This window comes from Patiria miniata, unplaced genomic scaffold (assembly GCF_015706575.1).
Source record: "Patiria miniata isolate m_02_andy unplaced genomic scaffold, ASM1570657v1 HiC_scaffold_7, whole genome shotgun sequence".
Taxonomy (NCBI): domain Eukaryota; kingdom Metazoa; phylum Echinodermata; class Asteroidea; order Valvatida; family Asterinidae; genus Patiria; species Patiria miniata.
The window spans coordinates 19,375,953-19,391,996 of NW_024037074.1; the positions used below are offsets into that span (position 1 = coordinate 19,375,953).

A 16,044-nucleotide genomic window follows, 5' to 3' on the forward strand; every position below is an offset into this window, starting at 1 on the left:
CACTTAAGGGGATTTTGGGGTCACGGGGCGAACTTTTGAAAGCTTACCATGGGAAATAAATCACCAGCTCTGAATTTCATACGTTTTTTTTTTTTTTTTTTTTTTTTTTCAAAATTAGTTGTTGTCTTGAGTTTGTTATTGTCCTGTTTATGATATTGTTTGCTTAAATAAAATGTCTCTGAAGGGAATTGGAAATTAAAATACCGAAGGTGCTCTGGATCAACAACCTCCTCTATAGTTTTGGAATGTTATTATCTGAATGGGGTTAGAATTTGAAAATAAGAAAAGCAACTGAACATCTTTTTTAGTTGTATGATTTGTGTGAAATTCATTGTTACTACTCCAATAGTAAAGTACATGTAAATCTTCAAAAATTTGATTGCTAGTTAATTTTGTTCAAGCCTTTCAAAAATGGAAAAAATTATGTTTCTGAAACGGCCATTTTCTTTGTCTCAAAACAGAACGACTCCGGAGGACAGTTTTTATTGGAGGACAACTGGACGACTTTTATGAAGGCTCGCATCACATGCACCATCCCAGGAGAATATCCATTTCACTTCAACGAGCTCCGTAAGTCCTTGTCATTTCAGAAGGGAAAAAAAAGAGTTGTTTATTCCTTTCAACCAGCTATTATTAACTGTCGCCCACTTCTGCCTCCTATGAATGCAATTGTTGTTGTTTTATGAAATTCTGTATTTTATTGATGCATGCATAAGAGCATCACTTCATCAGTTCACAGATTTCCTGACAATGGCCACATTTTCTGGAGTTCATTGACATAATTTTCAGCTGTTCAACTATAACAGTTCCGGGATAGTCATAAAAAACAACAATGGAGTCATTGCATGCAAGAGGGATGACCAGTGAAATGAAACTGGTTTTTAGTAAATATTTGTGATGTTTTTATTTGATATGTGACCGGTGATCGGACATGGATGGCTGAAAATTAAGATTGCGGATCGGACAACATAGGCACATGTTCGCTGTTCTTCAGCCAACTATATTTCATTTTTTTCCGGAATGAATAACAATCAACAATCCTGACTGTTAAAAGGGGGGAAAAATTGCATTTTGTAAACAAGAGCAGATTAGCGTTACACCCAGGTTTTTTTGTCAGTATTCAAACAAAAATCAGGGAAAACCTTGAAAATGTCTTTCCGTTTTTCCAGTTAGGGAATATTCAGGGATTTTGACAGTGTGCCATGTGTCCATTGACTGGCTGGCATATGGTGGCTTTTTTGCCTATGTATTATCAGTGTCTTGCTTCGCTTCACTGCAACCACCTCTTGGCTTCCTGGCAACCATATTTCTCATTGGATTTTGGACATTTCTCAGGGAAATATCAGGGGAAACTCAGGGAATTGTATTTTCATAAAAGTACTGGGAACCCTGATTCTTTGAGGGGCATTTCCTGGCCAACTCCAGGAATGTCATTGCACTGTTGGGATCATCATCGATTTGGGCAGTCCATTGTGATCATGATACAGGCATTGTCCGCCGCCAAAAATGCTGTCGGTGACAGATAATTTATGGGCTTTTAGTGCTGCTGAGATTTTTGTCACAAAGCCCTTGGCATCTGTTTGTTGACTTTAACAAAGGCACTGGTGTCAGACACGTTTCTGTAATTGCAAAACAGCATGCGACACGCAGACTGTCTCCAAGTTAATAGTAACAAATTTTTGTGAACCCCTCGACTGTGTCAAACAGAAAAATGTTAAAAGGGAAATTGTTTGTTATCTCCAACTTTCAAACCCTGGGAGGGGAAGGGTTTTGACGCCATTTGGATTGTACGTACAGGCATATTGTAAGTGGCCAAAAAAGATTTGCGTGGGGGGGGGGGGGGGTAGCCACAGACCCATTCAAATTGGCAATTATTATAATGTGAAGTTTTTTTGGGGGGGGGGGAGGCATCAACATTTACACCTCCATATCTGCCAGACTACCGAGGGGGTTGGATAGGCGCTTGTAGCCGAATTATTGCCTGATCTTTGAAATTACCATATATGGTTGTACCCAAATTTTAGGCAGCAAAACTAGATTGTTTAAACACAGTCAGGTATTTAAAACACCTTGATAAAACTTAATTGCCACACGTGCAAATTTTTGCCATATCTGATTGGAACTGTTTGTTTTTACTAATTAGCCCAATGGGCCTAGTTTTATTTTGACAATGTTTACAAGTGCTTATTGCATATGTACATGTAGTTGTTTCAAATATCACATCATCAATTCCTTTCGCCATCAATAACAATACAACCCATGCGCTAATGAGATAAACTACCTTTCTCACTTCATTTTTTTTTTTTCAACCTTCCATCAAACAGAGTCCACCTTTTACGAGGAGTCAACTCAGACCATCTACGGGGTCTTCACCACCCCGAGCGGTGTGGCCCACGCCTCGGCCGTGTGCGCCTTCAGTCTGGCCCACATTGAGGCTTCCTTCCAGGGCCCGTTCAAATACCAACAGAACTCGCGCTCGGCCTGGACGAACCAGATCAACTCCAATCCTCATTTCAATGTGAGTATAGATCTTACATCTTCCTATGAATAGGGAAGGGGAGGGAGTGGTAGGGCTGGTTTCTTAAACTTGCTGTGCCGATAATCAGTTTTGCAGTTATGGCCGCTATAGCAAAAACCCAGCTTTACGGAACATTTTGTGATATAATAAACATCCCCTTTTCAGCATTTGGGACTGATAATTGTTTTGTTATATCGTGTTCTTGGATACTGTAGTTTCATTGGTCTAGAACGGCCATGTGACTAGTCTATAAAAACGCATGTATAGTGGCTAACCTCGTATACAATACGCGTTGCTCGCGCGCGTGTAGAACCTGCACACGCGCTCCCGACTGAGCTAGCTGCATGCAATGCATGCGCAACCGGTACCACACTCAGTCTCATGTCCGGCAAAAAAAGTCTGCCTTAACGCATAAGGTGCTTAGCGAAAATCTACTGTGCTATGGAAAATAAAGCTACTACGAAATCTCAGCCAACTCCTTTTATGTTCGCTGAATTACCGCCTCAAGGAACTGCATATATTTGACACCCAAGCTTTCAACTCCTGTAACTAGGCCAAGTCTTATCTGGGTTTGTATTAATAGTTAAGAAAATGACGGAACACCCCGTGAAGATCTTGATGTTCATTTCTCGGTAACTCACTTATCGCGCAGTTTAAGAAGGTGCTGATTTTTGTCAAAGATGGCAGCGTTCTGTGTTTTGTTTGTCTACCGATGCTTATCTGTGAGTTGGGAATAATTGACAACCTCCCTCCCAAAGGGAACTCACCCAGGGGAACTAACAACCCCTCCCCCCTCAATCAGATGTGCCCACTGAACCCAACTGTCACAAACATGTTCCTGTGAATCACTATGTGACTAATGTAACAGTCCAAGCGTTGACAAAAAGAATATCTATAATTGGCCTGTTTGTTAAAAGATATCCCCGCCCTTTTTCACTCATTGAACCCCTTTGACCTTTGGAAAGATTTTTTTCCTTCGCTTCTTTGATGGAAAGTGAAGGTTGACTCTGTGTGACCCACCCTCCGTTGATAACTTTCACGTCCAAAGATTGATAGGCTAAAACACGTTGGGTTAGTTACCCAATCGGTGTGTTTTCCCCGCAAATAAAGATGTGAATTATATTTTCCAGGCAGAGCCTACCTGTGTCTGACACAAATTGCTCTTGGCATTTTCAAGTCCTTAATTTGCCGCAAACGGTTCAAACTGACTAGCAATTCCTTGAACAAGATCCATCTTCGACATCCTTTAAAACTGATGTTTTCAACACTTGTAGAATCTGTAACCTATCATAGAGTGTTAAACTCTTCCCCTTTTTCTCAGCCACTCCAATTTTCAGAGTTAGAGTGACTTCGTCAGTCGCCCCTTCAAATTGGGTCGCATTTCCCCACGCTATCCATTATCTGAGTACTGATCACTCTTGATCTTCGCTGTAGAATAATTCCACCATCATCTTATTTTTTTTTTTTACTGCGAAGATTAAAAAATACGGGAATAAAAACCAAATCATGACAACCTGGATTGTTTTTTCTAAGACAAGATAAGTTTGGGGTAGCACCATGTGAATAAATCTCTTTTGTGAGTATGTGTGGTTCTGAAAAGAACCGGAGGGACTCAACGTTTCGAACAGTATGCTCTGGCCGTCGTCAGGAGAATGAGGGATTCCAACGATGATGCGATGTTATAAGGATAAGGATTGTTTTTCTATTTACAAATATTGAACTGGATTCTGATTTTTTATTTGAATCGTGGGAGAACAATGAGATAGTGGTGGGATTTAAATCTAGATTTTTTAAAATTCGTTTTGAATTTCACAATTCGGTTTCGATGTTAGAAACCGGATATTTAAAACTAACCTTGAAGAAAAATTAAGCGAACAATTCTTTTTGTGACACAAGCTAAAGAGAACAACTGGAACATCCCCCAATTTGGTCTCTGATTGTAACTGCATTCACTTGCTAAGAGGTCTTCTTGGTATATGAATAGCCTGCCTGTTTGATTTATCAGAGAGCTCCCACCACTTTTTTTCAACATTACAGCTCTGGAGTGTTTTTGTGAAGGCCCAGTGGTCGTTGAATCCTGCAAACTTTACCCAGTCATTGGGAGGGCATTTCATGCGGCACCTCACTCGTCACTTTTTGTAGTGCATGACTGTGTGCTGGATGAGAACTTCCGGAAAAATCAGAAAACCCTCATTCGGTTTGAAAAAAAAATTAGGATGACCGGATTTACAATGAGGCAGTTTTTAGGAAAAAAACTCCTTAGAAATCCAAGATCAATGTTCACCAGGAAAGGAATCTTTCAGTAGCAGTGAATCACGAAGTGGAAATAAAAGCCAGGGGCTTGGGTGATAATCGAGGACTGCAGATGCACAATAATTCGCAGCTTGAACGGGCTTTTCTCCAGCGAAGCACATTGGACGAGGCTCAATGTCATCTGTGTTTCTGCACAACCTACTTTAGTGTTTGGGGAGACTGCGTCTTGTGACTGACTGAAATGACAGTGCGGGACGGATCTGTCCGCAACTTTGTTGGGTGGTTGGAGATTGTTGTTGGCGGTTGCTTAACAGACTCTGTTTATGGACTGCAGAGGGCGCTATCTGGCCTACTCGCAAGAGCTAGTGAAGGACACACCTTGTGCACGCACACGCAGTCATACTTTACCATTACATCTGAGGACAATCAACGCATTGTGTTTCCCTTTGTTCCTGTAATGTAACACTCTCACATAGACTAAGCACACACATGTTCATTTGAGGACCATTCTCAACAAAAGAAACTCGCACATGTACATATCCCTATAATCCTCCAAGATTATACCTCCCACCATGCAGGTATCCAAATCAGATTCATAAACTAATGATTCACATATTTTGATTTCGTCTTTGCTGGTTCTTGCCCCCTTTTTCCCCCCACAAGGAGTGCGTTTCTTGAACTCAGCACATGCAGGACATTAGCTCTGGTGTGAACGCTGTCACTGTTGACTGAGATGGAGACAACAACCTGAAGCATTCTGTCCAGTCACTCCCTTGAAATCACAGACATTCAGCACAAGACACTAAATCACACAACCTCACTAAACAAACTACAAAGTGTCATCAGACTTGCGAATTAATATATGGGTGACCCTTTTTTTGTTTTGTTTAATCTGGTTTATAGATGGTCTTGCTTGAAATCACAGCCATTAAGCACTGCACACTAAATCATGTACAATAAACAAAATACAAAGTATTATCAGACTTGCGAATTAAAATAGGATTGGCCCTTCTTGTAACCATCTGGTTGTTAAGACCATACTCGGCGTCATTGGACTGAGACAAAGAGACAACGAGACTGCACCATGATGATTATTTTTCCGTCTGAACCTGTCCGAAGTATTCCTGTCCAAATTATGTTATGGACGTTTACTTACAGACGGACGATGATCCCACACTTTTTTTACACTAACCTTGTGAGTGTCAACATCTTGTCCCAATTTGTAGACAGAGGTTGACTCACGGTTCCAATGTGGTCTCAATTCCAACTCGGCCCCTGACTATAAGAGAAGGGAATTGACCAAGTCTGGTCGTCTCTTGGGGTTGACCTTCTGTAACTGAAGGGCAGTGGGATGTTAAGGTGTGGCACAGGTTTATTGTCATGTCTGGTGCTGATGTGGGGAGGGGTGGGGCCAGGCCCGTCGCGAGGGGGGGTGGAGCCAGGGGGGCCCCTCTGACAAGGAACTGCCCCCCCCCCACATCGACAAAAACCATAAGTGTAAAAATTATATATAGGTGTGTTTTTTCCCCTTTTGGTGTTCTCCCCTAGTTTGTACTGTGGCCTCCTAATGCCTGGAGCTGGCGACACTTCTTGTGTGTGTTTTTTTTTTTGGGGGGGGGCAGAATTCAAAATTTGTCAGAAATATTTGGGACAAAGTCTACGACTCCCAACTATGACCAATTTTGATATGTTGAGGTATACTTTGACAGTTATGAATATTAAAACAAAATCAAGGAATGATGCACCTCTCCTACCCTGAGGCATTGCTTGGTCGTTGGTAAAAACCCCAGCTTGTTTCGGTTGTGGAAATTTCAAGAATCCTGTCAGAACAAAAATGTTTTGAAACCGAAACAAAATTGGGTGTTTTGCTCAGAGACAGATCCCCCAGCCACCCACCCACCCCTGCCAAGAACCTTTCATTACGTCTCTAAGGACATGGAAACCAGTTCTGGCTGGGTACCAACACAGCGAAGACGGACCCTCGTTAAGCCAATTTCTGTTTCCAGCAATCCTGCTCCAGATACTAAACCCGTTCCCCCAGAAACCCAATTCTTGGCCAAACTCTAGCCGACAAAAACGGGCAAAAACACATCACGTACCTCGAATACACCGCGCAAGTACAGCCTTAACTGCTGCAAATTAAAAACTGAAATGAAATAAGTGCATTTTTTTAAGGTCAGTTTTACCGGCAGATATCCTTTTCTTAATTCGGGCAAACTACATGATGCATGGACAGGTTGCCGCAAACAGACGGTAACATAATTGATGGCAGAGGCAGAGTGACATCTGAAATTTCCAAGCGGCTTTCGAGTTTCAGTTGTGTTTTCCAGCCCTAATCTGTCTTTTACAATGGGCCTTAAACTTGACCGAGAAAGAAGAAAAAAGAAATTCCAAAATTGACTGATGGATTGAACCAATTACTAATACAAAAAAAAGAATGTATTAATAAATGTTCAAGGCCATACCGGTGTATCTGGCTATCATCGCATATTCCAGGATTTCCAGACACTGAGTTTGATTCCGTGCAGGCCAGAAAATGCCCTCTTTCTCTTTAAAGTGAAGTACGTTAGTACAATTCCCTTTGGAAAATCTTAACCGGCTTTGCCCCCCCTCCCCCCCCCCCCCCCCACCCCAAACCTCTCATAAAGTTAATCAGGATAGTTACTTGCTTTTCCAGACCTGTCTCATTTTTTCATAACCGGCCATAAATTCAGCGGCTTATTATTGTCTTCCCCGCGTGTCAATTTAACAGGTTTGAGTTATTTTTAGGACAATGTTGTTGAGACTGGCTCCCCAACCGTTAATTACGGCGGGGTGATAAGGGACGGTACTTGGGGATTAGAAGGAGCCGATACGGCTTCCCTGTGGACTCCTCCAAGGGAAGTGCGGACTTGTAATTATTGAGTTATGAAAAACGGAGTGATATATCCCCGCTGAGCTGTTTCTGCCAGCAGCTTCTGCTGAAGCGCAGCGTGGCTTTTATCAAGTGTAAAATGATCGCGTCAAGTAGAAGAGGGTGTGTAGGGCTTCGGGGAGTCTGGGCGTGTGCTGGCTTCAAAAGGAGGGTAAATAACTTGCTGAAAAAAGAAGACAGATTTTAAAGGATCAGATGTGAATGTTTGAAAGTTCCATTCTTTAAACTTCAGAAAGTTTGGGTATTTTCATAAAACAGTATACTGAAAAATGCCACTCTATTAAAAACTACCTTTTGAGGATGGAATAGAAGAGGGCAACGCAAAGTTTTACTCAGCAAAAACTTGGGTACAAATCAAAGATAATGCCTGTTGCATCACACTTTGCCGGGCAGTATTTGCTACTTCATGAACCTTAGGACAATGGTAATGCTTTATTCTTAACAAGGAGGCAACGGAATTGAGCGGTGGGTTTTATCTGGAGTGGGGGTAATGGGTTAGGGTGCTTTTATTAGGCTTTACGTCTGAGGATCCGAGACAATGGGTTACCTGCGATAACAATAAACCTGGGAACCTTAGCCAAGTACTCTGAAGGTTTTCTTGTACAAACCTTATGGGACAGTTCGAGAAAAAGTTGACGTCCAAACAATAGGAACAAAAGAAGGGAACAATAGGGGTCCTCGGATGTGTAGTAAAACACGACCGGGTGCACTGGTAGCCTATGTTTCTTATTTGAAACGGTGAATGACGCGATATGGTACCAACTAATTTTTGGCTGAGGCAGACCACTCAGGCCACCTGCGATCAAACTTGGCTCACGAACAAAAAAAATCTCAAAGGTCATCGTGAATGTCCCAGGTGGGTCTGGGAATTCCCAGGTGAATATCTCTCTTATGGTGACCAGTAATCTTGACATTGTCCAGCTCTGGCTAGTTCCTAACTTTTTTTCTCGTTGTAGTATCCTCACCCATGAGATTTTTTTTATTCTGCCAATACAAATTTCCCCCTGGTATTAATTTGATTCAAAGTGACCTTATCAAGCCGAAATAAAGAACTGAATTCTCCCGGGAACGCTTATCGCCATGCAAAAACAATACTTGCCAACAAACAGGGGTGGCAATTTTTGGGGGGCGAACAAAAACAGCAAGAAACCAGGATACGGTTTTCCCCCAGATACTACAGCCCTGTTTCTTGCAGTGCCCACCCTGTTTTGGAAACCCTTAACATAAACCACATTGTGCGACAGCGGCTTGAGATGTTTGTGGGGGAAACGATAGAGAGAGAGAAAGACGCTTAAAAAACTACAGAAATGAGACACAAGGAGTTGGGGAACAAAAAATTCCTGAGGCTGCGGGACCGAAACTCTGATAAGTAGGAGATAAGCGAAGGCTTTTCCTCACTATCATGGGACAGGCTTAGGGTGAAGGAAGGGCAAAATCTGATGTCCCAGTTCCCCCGTCTTGGAGCACCTGATCTGAGTTTGACTCTCACACACACACCTGGTTTCCGTGGTACACCCCTTAAAAATGATCCTTCACCCTACTTGAAGGACCCAGTGACACAGCATTTACTCCCCCTGGCCATGCAGTGGTCGGGTATTGGATTGCTTCATTTTAAATGAGAGAAAGTTACACTACAAAAGCACTGCGGATCATGGAAAGAAGTGCACATTTGAACTAGAGCTTAAGTCAAGTGCAGAATTGGCCTGGGGAAAAAAAGGCACAAAAAAGTGCAGACAGGGATGTCAAGTTCATCAGTCGAGTCCATCACAAGTCCCTGCATTAGTCCATCACAAGTCCTCCATTCCCAATTGAGCTCACAAGCTATTCCAATGAGCTTTAACAAAGGCATTCCTTGGTGATTGTTCATCCACTGTTACGTGTGACTGGACTTGTGAATTACATGTGATGGACTTGTGATAGACTTGACTACATTGTATATCCCTGCATGCAGACTTGACTCGAGGTCCAGACCCAATTTAATGGTGCTACAAAGCAGAATTCATTGCTTACCAAATTCATGTGCTTAACTAAAAATCTGCTGGAAACTAGTCACTAGCAGTGTAAGTCCCATGGCATTTGGCTGGTTACCTTTTTTGTTGTTGCTAAGCACATATTTTCTGTGCTTAACAAATTCGCTGTAGCAACTCTTTGAAATTGGGCCCAGGTTCAATTGTAGATTTCAGTCTTGATTCCAAAAGTACACATGTAATCTTCCGTTCTCTCTTGCCCATTTTTGTATGCAAGTGGTCTTTAATATCCCCTCCCCACCCTTTATTGCCTTCGATCCTGAACGAGACTCGACTACCACATTGGCGCATTCTGTGTCTATATTTTCTGCATCATGGGGAGATTAGGAGACGTCTTTCGTGCTATTTCTGTCCACCTCGGCACAAATCAACAGCACATTACCTTAATGACCATTTGAGCGAAACATTGGCTGACATTTTGCAAATCTCCCGCCCACCTCGGTATCTCTTGATTGAAAGTGGCTTTAGCGGAGGGAAAGCCCTCGTTCATCGCACCCTATTCCACATGGATTGCCTTCCTCGCCTCTGTGAAATGATTGCTCCCCGTCTGCCTTTCGATTTTTTTCTCTCTCTCTCTTACTTGGTGTCGTACTTTCATCGAGTACCTTTCACATGTTGCTAATGAACCAGGGAGGCGGATTGATGCTTTTCCTGGGGACCTTTATTGACTGAAAATGGGAAAATCTCTTTGCGAGCTGTTGATCGTTGGGATTTGGTGAAACGTCTGGTATTTTGGTGACGAAAGGAAGACTTAAAATTAGGGTAGTGAGGCCTGTTTGCTATACATAGAATCCATTTAGAGTGCAAATTTGGGTGCTTTGGCTTTTAAGTCCCTCCAGATTTCTTAATATTATTACCCCTGCTCATCGGGCCAATGAAATCATACCATATACACACTCATGCCATAACTGGGTACCCATTCACCCCTTGGTGGGGAGAAGCAAAGATTGACAAAGTGTCTTGCCCAAGGACACACGTACCACGACCCTGGCTGGGCTCGAACCCACAAGATCTTGAGTTCAGTGAACCAGACCACGATGCCGCGGCACTCACTACACATGGCATCCATGATTCTATTCAACTCCCCCCCCCCCTCCTCGTAGGGCAACTTGCTATTGGTCTCTGCTCAGTCACACATCATCACCAAATGCTTTCAGGATCCAGGGGCCCAGCAAACAAAGCCACAGGCTGGAACCTTGTCGTGGACTGGCCCTAGCAAAATAAAGGTGGGAGTGGAAGTACTCCACATCCCAAAACATAACCACTGGCCCCCTTCACCCTGGCCTGTGGCATTTATGTGCTTAGTCCCGCCATGCCTACTCTCCCGGCACTCCACAAATAGCCGCAAGTTCTTTTGCTTTCGGGGGAGGAATTGTTAAAGAAGATGCAGCACTGCAAGCGACTCCAACTTTGTCCACAAAAGCAGCCATTAAATCAACAAAAAGCACTTCGGTGACCCGACCTCTATTTGGGAGCTAAATCTGAAAATTGGGGTTTTTTTTTCTCAGATAGTTAGCAGCCTGCTGTTTTACATTCTGTCCATTTTTTTTTCATTTACAGCTTTCAATTCCCGTGCCAATTTATGACCCTTTTTTAGAGTGTTTTGCATAATTGGCATTCCCCTGTTTCATTCCCTCAAGAGAACATGTCCAAGTGTTGGTGACAAACTACACAGACATTTTTATTTTTTTTTGATTTTTTTTTGGCCTCTCTGACTTGTCCGGAATTTTGGATTGTCATTTCTTGAACGATATTAAAGTTGACATTAAGCAAAATACTTGAACCAGATTGTTTTTTATTTTTAAACTTGGATGAAACGAGCAGAAAAGGGGGCATTTAACAAGTATTTCAACCTCCTTTGTGCCTAAGTACGCAGACTTCAGCAAACTGACAAATATTTTGCAGCTATTTTAGCCAGGATGGGAACATGACTCAGTGCGAAGGAAACAGTGCCAGTTACTGCTTTGTACAGCGCATATTGTTTGTGTTTCAAATGAGGGAGATTTGCGTTTGTTTTTCATGCCATTGCGAAGTGTACAGGTTAGCCTGGCAAATTTTGCCTTTCCTAACATAATTGCTAAAAATGTGTTTAATTTTTGTGAACTTGTAGCAATCAGTGTTTGCATAGTTCACTTAAATTACCCCTAGCCTGTAATTTTTTTTAAAGAAAAAGTCTTGAAATTTACAAGGTTTATTATTTTTGGGGGTCTTTTTAGTGGCATGTTTCAGACACTGTCCCCTGCAATAGTGGTATCATGGAGAATTGTTATCATCTTACTTTTCAATTTTTTTTTGCTTTTCTTGCTCCTAGTGCAACATGCAGCAGAGTCGGAATCTTCAAGACGCTCAGAAGTACCAGCTGATGGCCGGTGAGGTGGTCCCATCCAACCGAGTGCCTCTGTTCGTGTCCAAGCCGCAAAAACCACAGTAAGTCATCTGTCAAAACTTTGTCCAACACATTACATCTTTCAAACGTAAATAACGATCGGCAAGCAAACGTGAATCCTTGATCTCAATTGGTCGATCCATGGCAACAGGAGTGTGGTATTATCCCGTGTTGCACCGAGCGTACAGCGCGCTGTTATAAGATAGGCATGTTTTTTTTACAGCGTGCACATGTGTAATGGGAGTACAGTATGTCTGAAACGTGACCACAGCGAACCTGAAGTTTTCTTAATTTAAAGATAAATTTGTTATCCCACTCGTGCTCGGGAAACACAAAACAATGTTGTGTGTCAGTGTTTCATACAACAGAAGCAGCTAGGCCTACAATTGTCCTTGTTTCACTACTTTTAAGGCAGCATCCTAAGGTGTGTGTGTGGGGGGTGGGGGGGGGAAGGGGGGTCATTCTCCCCCATGATTGTCCTTTGTTGTATCTTTTATTTCCCCTGGGGCGAGAGTGCGTCACTTGCCAAATTTGAACTTTTGTTGTGTCATTTCCTTTACCTTGTCTCCTCAAATTTGGGGTTCGTGCCCTTCTATTCTCGTTGCTGATTTTACCTGGATGGCTCAAGACATTTATGGGATCCGCCCGTCAGTGCAGCATCGTCACTGCAATTTCTGTCTTCAGAGTCTTTGGTTTTATTTGTACCACCTGAAATTGAAATCAAGAGCGGATTGAAAATAGCCAGACTAGGTTTGGGTTGACAGGTTTCAGTTAACAAAAAAAGTGAATATTTTGAAAGGTATAACGAGGGTTATTTGTTTTCATTGAGAAATTGCTGCTTTCTGCCCGCTTGTTGCCCCCATGAGCAACCCCATGTCGCTCGATTTGTGCACTGGCAAATGTCGAGTCTGTTAAAAACAACCCAATAAACTGCGTGCACGGTGGATGACGGCTTTTTACTCTACGTGACTCAAGTCCATTCGGAAACAAGTTTCACTCCAAACTCAAAGGAGCAAATCAAAAGACAGAGAGAGAGAGAGAGAGAGAGAGAGAGAAGCTGATCCACCTTTGTTAGATTATGCCGACTGATTGTTTAATTCCCCTGGAGAATCGGCCCTTAATCCCTGAGGAGGGATGTTGGAGGGTGAATGTCTGCTCGGGATGCCTCTAGAGAGACGAGAGAGGGAGAGAGAAACTCAGGATGAAAATGGAAGATCCTGTCCCGTACCTTGGCCAGCCCTTGAGCAGGGCAACAACAAGTTTTGTTGTGAGGAAGCTAGGCTCGAGGAAGTGAGTTGTGTATCTATGTTTAGCGCTGAGCTAGACTGCTGCAGGATTGGGTGGAGGGGAAAGTCTTACAACCGACAATGCGGGATGGGTAAAACAAATAAAGGGCAGCGGCGTGGCAAGGATACAATTGATTTGTCAGCACGCTGCGAAGGCGCTTGACTTTTGTACAAGTCATGCTATGTGTAGGTTGTTAAGCTGCATGCTTGAATTGTGAAGATCTGCACATTTTGTTCCGCATTGTGTTTCATCAAGTCGGACTTTTTAAGAATTGAGATATTTATTTATTTGGATTCTGTAGAATAAGAGCTTTCCACTGGTATATAACGTTTAGGGGTACTGAATTCGTTAATGGAAATATAGACAATCAACATACTTGAAGTTATAAAACTGATTCTCGAGAAAATGGCATTTAAAAATCCTGTAGTTGTGTTACAGTGAATGAACAGTCAACTCATAAAACGGAATGAAAATAGGTTTTAAAGATTTCTGACACAACAACAAAAAATGAAGAAAGGTAAAAGAGGGCCTACAAATCAAGGTTGGAAACAATAAAAATGACCTTCAAATTTTGAATTTGCCCCACTGTACTGCAAATGGCAGTTTTGACTGTAAGTGTAAGCTCATTTTGTGGTCATACAGGTCACAAATGCTTTCCATTTTGGTTTTCTTTAAGCCACCTACATCATTCCCTCAGCCCCCAGCCCCACCCCAACCTCACCCCACCTACCCAACCCCCAACCTACCGTACCCTACCCCACCCCACCCCACCCCACCCCACCCTATCCCACCCTACCCTACCCTACTTACCATCAACCTTAATATAATCACACCGACTGCCTGTCTGCCCAAATTACCCAGCCAGCCAAGAACACACCTCTTGGCAAGGTGAAGCCAGTGACAGCATTCCAGCATCAAAACACATCCTGTCTTGACAGAAACTTCAATTCACTCAAAATCTTACAGTACACACAGACTACTTTTTTCTTATCTTGAGAGCTTTTTGAGCCTAAGTGAGATGGATGAGAGTGTCATGCTGGAAACTGTGGGCTGCAATTACAACGTGTCAGTTATACCGGATAATAATGTCAGTTGTTAAACAGCAGTCAAATAGCAGTCCTTCCTGCAATTACGGGTTGGTTTCAGTTCGAAGAATCAGTAAACACTTTCTTTGGAGTTGAGTGTTTTGTTGCCTTGCATAATGGGGTCTCCTTTGATAATGTCTGGGTCGGGATTTGCGTGTGTGATGAGAGGCTTGTGAAGCCATAACTTTTGTGTCATATTATCACCCTTTTTTTGTCTGGCTTCTAATATTAAATTCAACATAAGTGCCAATAGAAGGTGATGACTCTCCCGAGTACCCTTGATTTTACCAGTGATACTTTGTGAGAGTACCGGGGATATTCTGGCAGAGTACCAATGATGACTCTCTTAATTACCCATGATATTATCTGATTGGTTACCAGTGGTAGTGTGAGAGAAACAGTGATTATTCAGCAAAGGACCAATGTTGACTCATCAGAGTTACGAGTGATATTTCACCGGTGATATGTCACACGAGCAGGGTTGGATTAAGTGGTCCTTAGGCGCTAGGCACCAGTGATCATAGGCCGTACTCCGCCCAAGGCAACGGCACCAATTTCAAGTTGTTGCTAAGCAAGCCAGGCCAAACTGGTAGCTCTAAAAGCTTGTTGTCACTGTGCTTCAGAACGACAAACTTCACACGTAAATTTATGCAGCTTCAACAGTGTCGGTTGTTGAAATCAAAAATCCTGAGAGACATGCTTAGAACTTCCTTAAAACTTTCTTGTGTGTGCGTGGGTGTTGGTGTTATGGCACACTGCGGTAATTTCATTTTGTAGGCCCCTAAATTTTTTGTAGACCCCCAAGTTTTTCGTAGGCCCTAGGCACAGTGCCTACTGTGCCTATTGGAATATCCGGGCCTGCACTGAGTACCAGTGATGCTACAGTAGACTGTACACAGACACCTTAATAAAACCCACAGACTATAGATCCCCGGGGTGCTATAAATTAGCAGTCTCTTGACTAGGATCATACTAGCGTGAATCCTTCATGGTATGTTTTTTCAAACCACCAGAGGCCGCAGGCACGCATCGTAAACGGCCTGTATTTTGACACATTGACTTGTTGCCCTGTTGTATGAAATTGAAATCTCCTGAATTTAGAGACACGATCCCTGGAGAAGCTTGTGGAGTTTGCAGTTCGCAAACATCTCTGGTCCCATCATGGGTATATTTTCAAACTTGAACGTTAGCAAAGACAGACCCACTGATAGGATTGTGGTCAGTAAGCATTCGTCACTGAGCAGAGGAAGTAACTATACTCACATTTTTTTTTAGGCCTTTTCACACTAGACAAATCTCGGGGATGATGCAGGGTTGACCAAGGGTTGAAAATATGCGGCGTTTCACACTTGAACATGTTTAACCCTGCGCCAACCCTGCGTCAACCCTGAGATTGATTTCGCCACGGGTTGACCTCAAACCTGCTCCAGACCGGGGTTGAGATTTTCAACCGGGGTTGAAACTGTCACCACGGGTTTCAAACAGTAGTATCCAAGCGAAATAAGCTCGGTCTGCACGAAACAAGTGTGAAACGATGCGGGGTTGAACATGGGGTTGAAAAATCAAAAACTCAA

At 42.8% G+C, this 16,044-nt stretch overlaps 1 protein-coding gene across 4 annotated transcripts in view; it reads left to right on the forward strand.

Annotated features, from left to right (window-relative positions):
- The window catches only part of LOC119718773 (semaphorin-5A-like), a 126,889-nt gene that overhangs the window by 70,166 nt on the left and 40,679 nt on the right, over positions 1-16,044 (forward strand). For all 4 annotated transcript variants that reach the window (XM_038188187.1, XM_038188186.1, XM_038188185.1 and 1 more), the window contains exons 10-12: positions 462-570; positions 2,325-2,518; positions 12,024-12,139. In XM_038188187.1, the coding sequence (XP_038044115.1) occupies positions 462-570; positions 2,325-2,518; positions 12,024-12,139 (419 nt within the window). The remainder of the gene's footprint in view (positions 1-461; positions 571-2,324; positions 2,519-12,023; positions 12,140-16,044) is intronic.